The sequence below is a fragment of the Acromyrmex echinatior genome, chromosome 10 (genome assembly GCF_024713525.1).
Source record: "Acromyrmex echinatior isolate Ae372 chromosome 10, ASM2471352v2, whole genome shotgun sequence".
Lineage (NCBI taxonomy): Eukaryota > Metazoa > Arthropoda > Insecta > Hymenoptera > Formicidae > Acromyrmex > Acromyrmex echinatior.
Window position 1 is genome coordinate 2,673,026 of NC_141861.1, and position 12,145 is coordinate 2,685,170.

A 12,145-nucleotide genomic window follows, 5' to 3' on the forward strand; every position below is an offset into this window, starting at 1 on the left:
TCCCTGAAATGAATTTACTTCTCATACTCCTTTCGCTCACAATTCTTCAAAGTCTTCAATCAATCTAGAAATTTAAAGCGTACGTGGAAAGAAAATTATTACTTACAGAGCCATTCTCAGTATTATACTCATTTTATTTTCAAAATATCGAATCTTTAATTTATATCAATAAAATTTCGTTAAAAATTCAATAAGTTTATTTAAGACTCCTGAATAGTTACCACGGCCATATTGAATCGTGACGTTAAAAGTGAGAAATAACATGTTAATTTTTATTAGGTGTCATTTTTAAATAAAGACAATTAATATATTAAAATTGGATAAAACAAAATGATGAGAGCGCTTTAAAACAATATAAAAACTATTATTTGTTTTTTAATATGAAGAAATGGCTTGCGGAAAAGAAATTTTCATCAAATGAAATTATCACCGAAATAATTGCTTATTTTGAAGAATTTGGATAAATCATACTATTATGGAGGGAATAAAAAAATTTGACCATCGCTAGACTAAATGTATAAGTTTAAAAGGAGATTATGTTGAAAAATAAAAAAGATTTTTTTTAAATAATTGAATCTTTATTTTTGCATGGATTTATCGAACGGACTATCAGCCATCGTATATATTACGTGATTAATATTAACCTATATATTAAAATTTATTTAATTAATATTTATTATTTGGCAAAAGTATATACATTTTTGATTTGTACAAAAAAATTTGCATTATTAGAAATAAAAAGACAGTGCTGATGAAAATTATACAAATAGAGTGAAAATGTCTGTTTGAAAAATTACAGTCATTTATGTAAAATGTAAAGTATATACATACACATATATATATATACATATATATATATACATATATATTATATACAATTGTGCATAATGTTATTATAAAAATATTACCAGATAAGTAATTTTAATCTTCGAAACTACATTTCCAGGAATGTTCGTAATACTGAAGGAACATTTGGCAACAACAGATAAAATGGCATTTATACTAATGACTGATTAACTCTCAGCTTATCAATTGTATAACATAAATAAATAATTATCCTAGATATAATTTAAATATCCTCTAGACATAATATATAAAATTGCAAATAGGAATTTTAATAAAAGTTCTTCTGAATTCCTCGTATCAAACGTGTACGTGATCAAGCGCGATGCCAATTACGACTCGTTGATCGCGAGTCAATTTCTTTTCGGAAACTTCGATATCTTTCTCCAATTTCTCCGGAGACAGTTCCAGGCAGAAGTTGTCGTAGACATACGCGTTTGCCGCGATATTTGATTGCTTTTCTTCCGAGATCGACGTGAATCGCTGGAGGGTGATGTTCTTCGGTTGGGACCACGCGTTAGAAAAGATCTTGCCGGCATATATCGAACTGTCGTCATTCGATCTGCTGGAGAACTTCATCTCGATATCGTCAAGGCTGCGTCCCCGCGTTTCCGGCAGTATCGTTAGAGCGAAGATCGCGCCCAGCACGCTGACCACACCGAATATCCACATAGTGAACTCTAGACTGACAATAGCCTTTAAATCCGGATATGTCTTGATTATTGCGAACGATAATATCTGCGCAATGCTGGTTGTGAAACCTCCAAGACTGCCTCTACATCTCAACGGGTACAATTCCGAGGTCATAACCCACGGTAACGTGAGAAAACCGATCATGGACATGCCCACGTGGATCCCGATGCAAAGTAATGGCATCCACGATGGGAGTTCGAACCTGATAAAGGAAGTTGTATTATTTCTAAGAATAAGAAAAAACGAAGAACTTTGAAGATATTTAAATTAAAAGTGCCAAACGAATATTTTATAACGTTATAATATTATCTGTTGTCAATGTAATTTTTTATTACATTGAAAATGATCCAATTAGGGCGAAACAATTGTAATAGATTGCACAATTGTTATTAATTTGTTTATATTTATATTTGAGCATTAAAGATCTTGCTTTGCTCGTAATTCTTTTTATTCTTTTTAAATTCTTTTTATTTATCGTTTCTCATACATTATACGAGAACTTGTAAAACTCGAAGAAGTTGAAATGTAAACCTGAAATAAAGGGCGACTCCCATGGCGGCGATAGCCATTCCAAAACTGCTGAAGAAGACCAGGATCTTCCTGCCGAAGTTGTTGGCCAATCCAGCTCCGAGGATTGACGCAAACAGCCTGATGACACTCATGCCGACGCTAGCCGTGTATTCATTCATATTTATGCCAATATCCTTGAGCACGTTCACAGCATAAAATAAGATTATGTAGATGCCGGACAGTTGCTGAAGCACGAAAAATATGAAGAGTATCACGAACGGTTTCCACACATTGGGCTTGTGCAACGCCCGCAGTAGGCTCTCCTTTTTTTCCTTCCGCTTCGCGTTCGTCTCGCAGAGTTCTTGACACTCTCTGTCGACGTTCAATCCGGGTCCTCGCAGCCATAGAAGAGCCTCCTTGGCCTCATTCGTTCGACCCCTTGAAGCCAACCAGGCGGGAGTTTCCGGTATTATCCTACAGAAATAAATTTCGTTTAATGTTTGGAAAATTGTTATTGAATTTTTATGGGATTTGAAATTTTATGATACGCGTGAATGGAACAAACGGACTTTCGCGACTTTTTATTTCACAATAATGAAATAAGGGCAAGTACGAATGCCAATTTTTGCGCAGTAATTCGTGCACCAAAGATTCAATTATTTCTATTTGACAATTGCAAATCAACCGTACCATGTCAAGGCAAGTGACAGAATCGCAGGTCCGATGCTGACAATGGCCGTTTTTTGCCATGTCGTGATGGTACCTAAGGTGTACACAATCAAGATGCCCAGGGAGACTAAAATTGGTCCACAGCTCGCGAGCAACGCTCTTTGATTTGGCGCTGCCGCCTAGAAAACAATCAGATATTTTCGTCTTCAAAATTTAATCTGCACGTGAAATGAATAAAGAAAAAAATCAATCATTAATCATAATACGTACATTTGTTCAAATATTGATACACATCAAATATTAATACACATTAATTTGTTCAAATATTGAACGAAAAGCTTCGCGACAACTATATAATCGTGATAAAAATCTATTATTTGTATTTCTTGGCGTCGCAGAAGTGTACTTGCCTCGCTGATGTAGAGATAATATCCGTTGCTCATGCCAGTGCCGATACCGCTGATGAATCTGCCAACGTACAGCATCGATACATTTCTTGATAACGCAAGCAGCAACCAGCCAATGGCATGCGGTACCGCGGCCAGGGCGATCACGGACTTGCGGCCGAAACATTCAGCGCAGATTCCGGCGACGAAGGCACCGAGGGGATTTGAGATTACACCGAGGGAAGCGATCCACGAAACCTGTGACTGGTCCACGAAGTTTGTCTCGAGGAGTTTCGGTATCAGGATCGCGCTGTATCCCTGGGAGAGTCCCACGGAGATCTGGCCGGTGTGCACAGCCAAACCCGCGAAGATCTATAAATACCAAGTTTTTTCATGGAATATTTATCACACGTGCGCGTAGATATTTTTATTAATTCTCAATTAATCAATTATGAAGCTACAGCTAAGTTACAGATTTTGTTAATTAAAAAAAAAAGGGTTTCTAATATGAGATACGAGGATATCTTTATATAAGATGATATCTTATAATAGGAAACCAAGGGAAGAAATAAAGAAAAGCTTTCTATATAAAAGCTTTTACTATACATAAAAGTAGGAACATAGAAAGTTTCAATCTTTATTATAAATGGTAATTGTATGAATTTTTTTAATGACTTTATTATTTAAAAAAAAAATTCTAAGACTAGGAATCAATTATAATTAGCATATTAAATTTATATAAAGTGAAGTAGAAAATAAACAAAATTTATACGTCTTAATTTTCAGAAATTAAGTGCCTTTTTCACGGTCATAAAATTTAATCTTTACAATTAAATAAGTCATCATATTTGATATTTTCCTATTAATACAACCTCACTCTATCACTGCATATGGAATTTATTATCAAACATTTATTTATTATACTATAAACAAGATTTAAAGACTCACCTCAATAAAACTTGATAACATTCAATTTCACAAATCTTTTTTCGCAACGACTATACGCATAATCTAATAATAAAATTTCTACTAAATAAATTTCACCTTAAAAATGATAATAAGTTGACGAAACCAGCCATTCGCGCTTATTTTAGTAGAAATTCGGAAGCAGAAATTATATCTCATTAGAAGCCTATCCTATGTAATAGGATACGATAAGGCGGTTTTCCTTATCTTTCCTCTTTTACTTTAGAAAAATCCGATATTTAAAAAGCCATTCGGGGAAAGACAACGAATTTCTTTCTTTATCTCGATACGTATGATGGACGATCCAATATTTCCTGCATGTTCAACTGAAGTAACGATAGTGCCGAATAACAACGCGATGACGCACCCAACATGGGCGTTATCACTTCGACGCTTATAGTTAAAAAAAGATCGGTACATTATGCAGTGTTCGAAACGAAAGCACAAGATCACTATCATAAACGTTATAACGAGTAAATTATTCGTAACAATGTGTCTCCACAGTTAGTTATTATCATTCGGATCGCGAGAAAGTGATCGAAGGTCGCATCAAGGATTGCATGCGCTCGGGGCTATGAAACCCACATCGGTATCCGATGTATTTCATATGGAAATTCGCTTCGTCGAGTGTAACAATAGGGGCACGAAACTTAAATAAATAATGCGCCACTCTAAAAGATAGATTCTGTTCCTCTCGTGAATATACAAGTACTAGAGCATATTCAATTTTAATCATAATAGCTTGAAAAAAAAAAATGAAATAAGAGAATAACAAATAAATAAAATAAAAAACAAAGAAATATTCAAATTAGTGGCTATTAAAGACTATATTGAGTCTATTGTTGGTCTAATTGACGGAAAATCGAGCGAAAGGATTCTTACGATGAACGAGTGTTATGCATGCATTATGACAGCTTCAAAAATTCCCCGGCGTCGAAGGACGAGAATCGAGAAGGCCGATCGAGACGCCTCCACGCTGTCGGTTTATCCATTTATTTATTTATAAACGATCATCTTCGACGGCCTCGCTTAACAAAGTCTTCTTGTGCGTGCGTAATTGTTATTCGCACCAATTGCAATGTATCAAGTGAGATGCAATTACAGAGGCAGGAAATCAATGTATCCTCTACACCAATTATACCTTTTTATTTTTGCTCACTTATTATTATCATAATTTCTTACTTTATTCCCTCGATGTTAATTATTGTACAATAGAAGAGATTTTCGGACATTTCTTCGTCCCAGCTGGTTTCATAAGTAATTATTTCGTGCCTTTAGCGTTACATTCTGAGAAGGAATCTCGGCAAAAAATTGTATCTGCTCGATTAAATAAATATCTAGCAATAAGGAATATCTTCTCACGTGCAAGAACGACACTTAATTCGCTTCACTTCGTGAAATATCGAAATTACGCAACACGTCGTGCGTTCCATGTCGGAATTAGTATCGCCAAAGAATGCGGTATTGCACGTGCTTAATTGCGGCGCCGCTAATCGCTGGATTAAGTGACTTACACCATTCTTGTCGCCGGAATGAAGGATCTTCCACCAGAGCTTCATCCGAATGACCATCGTACACCTCGAAGGGCAGTTGGGTGACTGTAGAAAAATAGGACACAGCGGTAGATATTATATTTATATAAATTTATTTACTTACTATATATTATATATAAATTCAGTTGTTAATTTTTGCACACATAAATTAAATGATTATTATTAAATAAATAAATGATGTCATTATTAATTACGATAATAGGATAAAATCTAAACGATGTGCGATTAGAGTTCCTTATGTTACCTAAAATCGGATCTCGTTGCGCGCGTATCTTTTCCGATTTCAAAGAAAAAAGTTCGATGTGCCGTTTGACGAGTCGCTTCCGGTTGTGAATAATGATATAACAATGATAACACGCGATCGCACTCGTGCAGAAAATTCCTCGAACACTCGGACTCGGAGATCTCGATCGCGACGATCTCGCGTAACTTTGATTCGCGATGAAAAGCGTTAACTCACCTCGACATCAATCATTGTACGTACAAGCGTAATTATTACAAAGGGAACTGCCGTTGTTGATAAAGGAAAAAAAAATTGAAAAAATATTTCAATGGATGCCACATGCATTTCTCGAATTAATTGATTTTCTAACAAATACTGTTCATTACGATCTGACTCTTGCGTTATTCATTTATACTGCATTGACGTTTCATTAACACTTGCAGATAATAGATACGAGATAAATACTTTTTAAATTTAATTTGTAATTCCATTTTGTAAGTCTCTGCGTCGGTAGAAATTAATTGGAATAGATCTCAAGATCGAAGGAAATTTTAATGAAATTCTTAAATACATTACTTTTTAAGTTAAATTATTTCGCGGGTTATCTATATCTACTGTGTCTATATGTGTCATTTTTCCTGCTTCATTTTTGGAAGGTCACATTTTGTAAACATTACAGTTTACTTTATCGGGGCGAGGAGCACTCTGACACGTTATACACATTTTATAGCTATTAGTGATGAATAAAAAATTAGAAGCTAGAAATTGACCAATCATAGTCAATTATTCTTCTCATATTCGACTATGATTGGTCAATTTCTAGCTTCTGACTTCTGATTTATTACTAATGGCTTATTGTAGAATGTGTGTTGCTGTTTATTATATCGCGCGTGATTTAATGCGGCGCACAAATTGAATAATGATCGTGAAATTAAGCGGTCATTCGCGACGGTCCGTCACTCGAAATGCTTGAGGAACTGACAGCAACGTCATTCGGGGTCTCGTGATGATAGTGACTCACGAGACCGGTCTGTTATCGCTGCTAGATCCTCAATCGGTTTCTCACGTTTAACTCAATTTAACCCATTAATGCGGCACGCGTGGATTAGAGTTCAAGACTTATCGTTTCCATCGCGCATCCATTCATCATACCATGCCGCTTCGATGCCTACGATAAGATCGACGCCGATTAACAACGTTATAAATCTATTTGCAAATGTCAGCTGTGCAGATTCTCATACGTTTTATATGGTATGAAAGACACGTCTCGGCCGTCATAAGATCTTATTAAGATCACGAGTGGATTAAGGATCTTGGTGTTCGCCCTTCCTGTTTGTTATCGCTCAACAAGCTATTACGCGCTTGCATTGACGTAATTTTCATCAAGAAATATACACGCGGAGTATTTTATTTTTCAGATACTAAATACGAGAAGCACCGGTTGCGATCAAAGCTAGATGTTAGACTAATACATATATATGTATTTTAAATAAATTTATCAGAAATATGATATATACTAGTAACTTTCCAGAATTTTATTTTTATTTTTACTAATTCAAAAGTAATATTTTTTTTTTCACAATAAAATTATTTATATGTTTTAAGATGATTAGCATCAGATTATTAAGATCTAAGATGCTTGTAATCAATATTAATGTTATCAATATTATTAAATTGTTTAATTTGTGATTGTGCTATTCTAGTTCTGTTGTGTGTCTTGTAGAATTGCGTTTCAAGAATAAAAATTAAACTCGACGTTCAGTTTGCAGAATTGGATATGTATGGTATATAAATTCACACCGAATTATTTAACCACTAAAGATCCAACTTGACCGTTTGAGGTCTTTATTTCTTGTTTATTAATTAAAATTTTATAAACTGTTAATAAATTTGCATTCAAAGATAATCACATAATGAAAGGATAACGTACTCGGAAAATTACGAATTAATTGTAAGATTATGCTGCATCATGATTTCCAGTTCGCGTCGTAATAGAATACACACTGCCTATCGCGTCCAATAAAATATCTAAACAAAAATAATCAGAGAATAAAAAATACTAAGCAACATCCGTCTGTCAAGAAAATTTGCGAAATGAAATCGAATTAACATTCGTGATTGCGATGAGTGGATACAATTCGTAATTTATAATAATAATAATAATAATAATAATCTTATTGAAGTGCAAAATAACAATAGAAATATGGATAAATGTATAGAATAAAATAAAATAAAGAAAAATGCACAAATGTGACACATCAGCTATCATAATGTTACCTTGAACCCCAAGTCTATAATTATAATTGAGAAACGCAGTAAGTTATAGTTTTAAATGATCGGAAAAAAACCAATTCTTCCATGGATTTTTCTGATAATTTGAAAAAAGAGGTTTTTTTAAAAATTATAAGCAAAACAATAATAATAATATAAAATAATAATAATAATAGCAATAAATTTAGAGAATTTCTGAGTCTCGAAAAGGCGAAACAATGACTCCTCATAAAAAATTGTCCAAAGAATTTCATTCATGTGAACATGACATGCATCTCTACCTCTATTTTTGTCGTTTATTGCGATTTGGATTAGCTTGTATTGTTTTCGCAGAGATCGCAAGTGTTAACGAATGCTGATGACAGGTGCAACCCGATCGACACAAACACCTAGTAATTATTAAAGCAGAAAAGAGAATTTACTACGCAAGCAGCGAAAACAAGTAGACAAAAAAAAATGTCATGAAAAGATAAGATCGTGAGAAATTTTGCGTTTGACGTCAGTATGATATTTGACACAGATGGATTTTTTGTTTTCTTTTCAATTACGCTTAATTAATGGAATTTAATTATTTAACGTGTGTTTATTTTGATAGAAAATTTATTTTGCTACGTCTAAACCGCTCAATTAATTCAATTTAATTCAATTAAAGTGATTAATTTCATGAAAAGCAATTAATCCATCAGAAGATAAATCATGAGATATAAGTACCTTGCAATTGTATCAGCTACTCTCTTGCCTGAATCAATGACAAGGATATTCCTCTCTAAAATCTTGCACAATCCTTGCGCCGTTCTGCTTCCATATCGGCATCAATGTCAAACAGAATCGCTCTGTCTCTATTTTTCCTCAAGTCATCCCAAAAGGTCCGTCCTTCGGGACTTACTACTGTTCGCGAAAAGCGCGAGCGTTTATGCGGATACGGATCATAAATTAGGGAAGACGCAAACGGAATAGAAATTTGCAAAAAGAGTCCGACGACAATTGCAAGCCAGATATATCACTCATAACGTGAGAGGAAGTGACGAAGGAAGGAAGAAATAAAACGTCGGAAGTCTAAATATCGCGACGGAAGACTCCGATCGTCTCAGTGTCTTCAACAAAAGTTTCTGGATCGTGGGTTTTCTCGACGATGATGTTTTATCGTCACTAAACGTGACGAACGGGAATATCTGTTGCAGGAGTCTCCTCTTCGTGGGTTCCTCCTCGTGCCGGTCACACGAGTGCATGTGATTCTGGTTGGGAGATTGGCCACGTATTGAATGGCTGCACCGTCGCGGCTTTTTTCGCGCTCGACACTGAGACGATTTTCGTCCGTGCCTTCGCATTTATACCAGCGCGGCAAAGACGGCCGCTGACTCTCTCGAAACGTACGACGTGGTTCGCGAAGCGCCCTTCCAGGATGGTCTTCGAGGTCTCCCCCTAGAGATATTCTTCACCATCAAAGAACGAGTTGCGGGGATATTCCTAAATTGAATTCTCTGAATTAATCTTATTTCGTAGTCAGGTGCTTTGTATCGATTTGATGAGAATATAGGATTATTTGGGTGGAATAAGGACGAACATGTTTCTTTTTTTGTATGTCAAAATGATATGTTATCTATTAGGCAATGCGATTGAAGAGAGATACAGAGTTTTGTCTCTGAGTATCTTAGAGAGATGATCACATTCAATCTCATCGCATTGTCTAATAGATAACACATCATTTTGATACATATCATTTTGATGAAAAAAAGAAACATGTTCGTCCTTATTCTACATACACAATCCGGAGGAATATATTGTTGTCGATTACAACTTTCGTTTTATTTTGGAGCGAGATTTATATTTGATACTGCGATCGAGAGCGAATTTTAATTTTTTATATATCTTATCCATGTAATATTTCCATTGTTATTTTTGTGTCACATTGAAAATGATCTAACAGATCAAAACGTTTGTGTTGTTTACTTGTTAACGGTCAAATTAAATTTCATATTTTAAATTCATGACATGTTTTATTTTATTTTTAATTGTTCAAAATAATTTTGTTATTTTATAATAATTATTTTAGGCTCGTAGCCCTTTGTCTTTCTGTTTTGTTTTAATTTATTGAGCTTTATTATTTTTATAGTTTATTAAATATTATTACTCAATAATTAAATATTAAATTATTTTGTTTATAGGCTATGAGTAAAAGCTGAATGTTGAGTGCTAAATTGATATTAAATATTTAATAAAACATAGATAAGAATCTACAATAGACAAACGTTTCAATCTTATTAGATCATATCAATGTAACAAGTATAGTTAAAAATAAAAAATATTTTGAACAATATTACCATGATTAAATATAATATTGGACAATAACGGAATGGAAGATATCAAAATCGAAGATAAAAGTGGTTCGAAATTTTGTAACTCTTTATGTATAATTAAATTTTAACTGACTTGGTGTTGTGAACTTTTTTTTATTTTTAACTATACTTGTTATGCTGAGGCTGAACCTAATGAAGGTTGAAACGTTTGTCTATTGTATATTCTTATTTATGTTTTAAATATTAAATATCAATTTAGTACTCGACATCCAGCTTTTATATATATTCGTATCCTATATACAATTATAATTTTATTCAAATTAATTTTGTATCATAAATAATAAAAATTATTCCGATACAGCGACAATTAAAAGTTATTTTTAAACGTAAATATATTTCTAATGTGCATTTATAATAATATGCATAAATAAATTTAATGAATGATTAATTTCGATGACAATGAGGGTTTTCTCATCGTGAGAAAAATCTAAGAGTAATGATTATTGCAAAGAGAACTATCAGATACACGGAAGAATGACTCAATGTAGCTCCAGAGGGTTAAACGAAGGATGCAGTTTAATTCATCTTCGAGTTTGCGGTTTTCAGATTACGATCTGTGCGAAACTCGGCGATATCTCTCTTTGTTGTTATGGGGGTTTTCCAATGACAGAAATTATTTTTTTCTGCACTGTCACCGTCCGGATCTTATTGCCGATGAATGATAAGCTAATTCTAATTTGACTCGGCAATAAATAAAGTTCGATTCATGCTCGCGCATTAACACAGCTTCACGAGAAAATACGCGGTTGCAAGTAACAGATACATTAGACTTTGGATTTGAAAGGCACAGATTCAGGATAATAATATTTGGAAAGAATTCAAGAATCACATGATGAAGGAGAAGATAAAAGAGCATTTGAGATATGCATCTTGTCTGATAAAAATTAACTTCAGACAAGATTATCGTATAAATCAAATGTATAAATCAAACAAGGAAGCACAAGAAATCCCTACATTACCTTGTAAACTATTTTCAGTTTTTAAGTAAAGCTGAGTCATAAGCATCGAATTTCGTGATTTGAGAAATTTTAAAGAGGATGGAGAACAGTTGTAACGACAGTCAACAATTATATTTATCAGTGAAGAAACCTAACTGAAGTCGCATTGAAGAGCAACGGTTGGCAATAATTGGCGAATACTTGGAGGCTTTTTTAAAGAACTCATTATCTTTACGCGATTGTACAATCGCTATGCCAGGCATCCAATTGATTATAATTAGCTGTTTTAAGCATGTTTACTTCTATTCGTGATATGAGGCATGGCCTTAAATTCTTATAGCGATTGCAAAGTTCTACGCTCACAATAAAAAGTAAATGTTAACGACAATAGAAGCAATTAATATCCCTGACCCGCGAAAATGTCTGCGAAAACGCATTTTCTCCTCTCCCACTCTCTCTCTTTCGCATATAGATCATCTTCTTCATTGACAGCTCGATACGAAACATATGGAAACTCTTTTCGTTGTCGCAAAATTATTTACAAAATGAATCTATTACATTTACGAATCGAATATTATTTATTGCATAACACTTTAGTATGCGACAACTGGGGGTGATAACTGGCAATAATTTTTTTCATGGTTATCGTTTTGAATTTCATCACTTAATTATATCGTAACTTATAGAGTGTTCGCGAAGATAATTCGTAGGTGGATAAATAGTCTTCCGATTTATG

General features: G+C 33.9%; 2 protein-coding genes across 3 annotated transcripts in view; one reads left to right on the plus strand and one right to left on the minus strand.

The window, feature by feature from the left end:
- Positions 1–12,145, plus strand: part of LOC105152987 (uncharacterized) — a 29,651-nt gene that overhangs the window by 9,528 nt on the left and 7,978 nt on the right. The window contains exon 18 of one of the 2 annotated variants that reach the window (XR_015546339.1): positions 947–1,062. The exons of the other annotated variant lie outside the window; for it this stretch is intronic. The gene's annotated coding sequence lies outside the window, so the exon portion shown is untranslated. Of the gene's footprint in view, positions 1–946; positions 1,063–12,145 lie in introns of those variants that run through there. 2 annotated transcript variants of the gene reach the window in all.
- LOC105152988 (facilitated trehalose transporter Tret1) lies at positions 557–9,493 on the minus strand. Its single transcript, XM_011067578.2, has 6 exons — positions 8,826–9,493; positions 5,582–5,665; positions 3,126–3,473; positions 2,737–2,894; positions 2,068–2,520; positions 557–1,738 (listed from the first exon to the last, which is right to left on the minus strand). The coding sequence occupies exons 2-6, from the start codon at positions 5,636–5,638 to the stop codon at positions 1,144–1,146; spliced, it is 1,611 nt and encodes a 536-aa protein (XP_011065880.1). The 5' UTR covers positions 5,639–5,665; positions 8,826–9,493; the 3' UTR covers positions 557–1,143.

Bases quoted from the DNA above. Each gene is read 5' to 3' on its own strand.
- LOC105152988 (XM_011067578.2), bottom strand. From the start codon at position 5,638: ATGGTCATTCGGATGAAGCTCTGGTGGAAGATCCTTCATTCCGGCGAC. The intron at 3,474-5,581 runs GTAAGTCACTTA...TGGTATTTATAG, and splicing joins ATTCCGGCGACAAGAATGGT to ATCTTCGCGGGTTTGGCTGT. The intron at 2,521-2,736 runs GTACGGTTGATT...TTATTTCTGTAG, and splicing joins CTGTCACTTGCCTTGACATG to GATAATACCGGAAACTCCCG.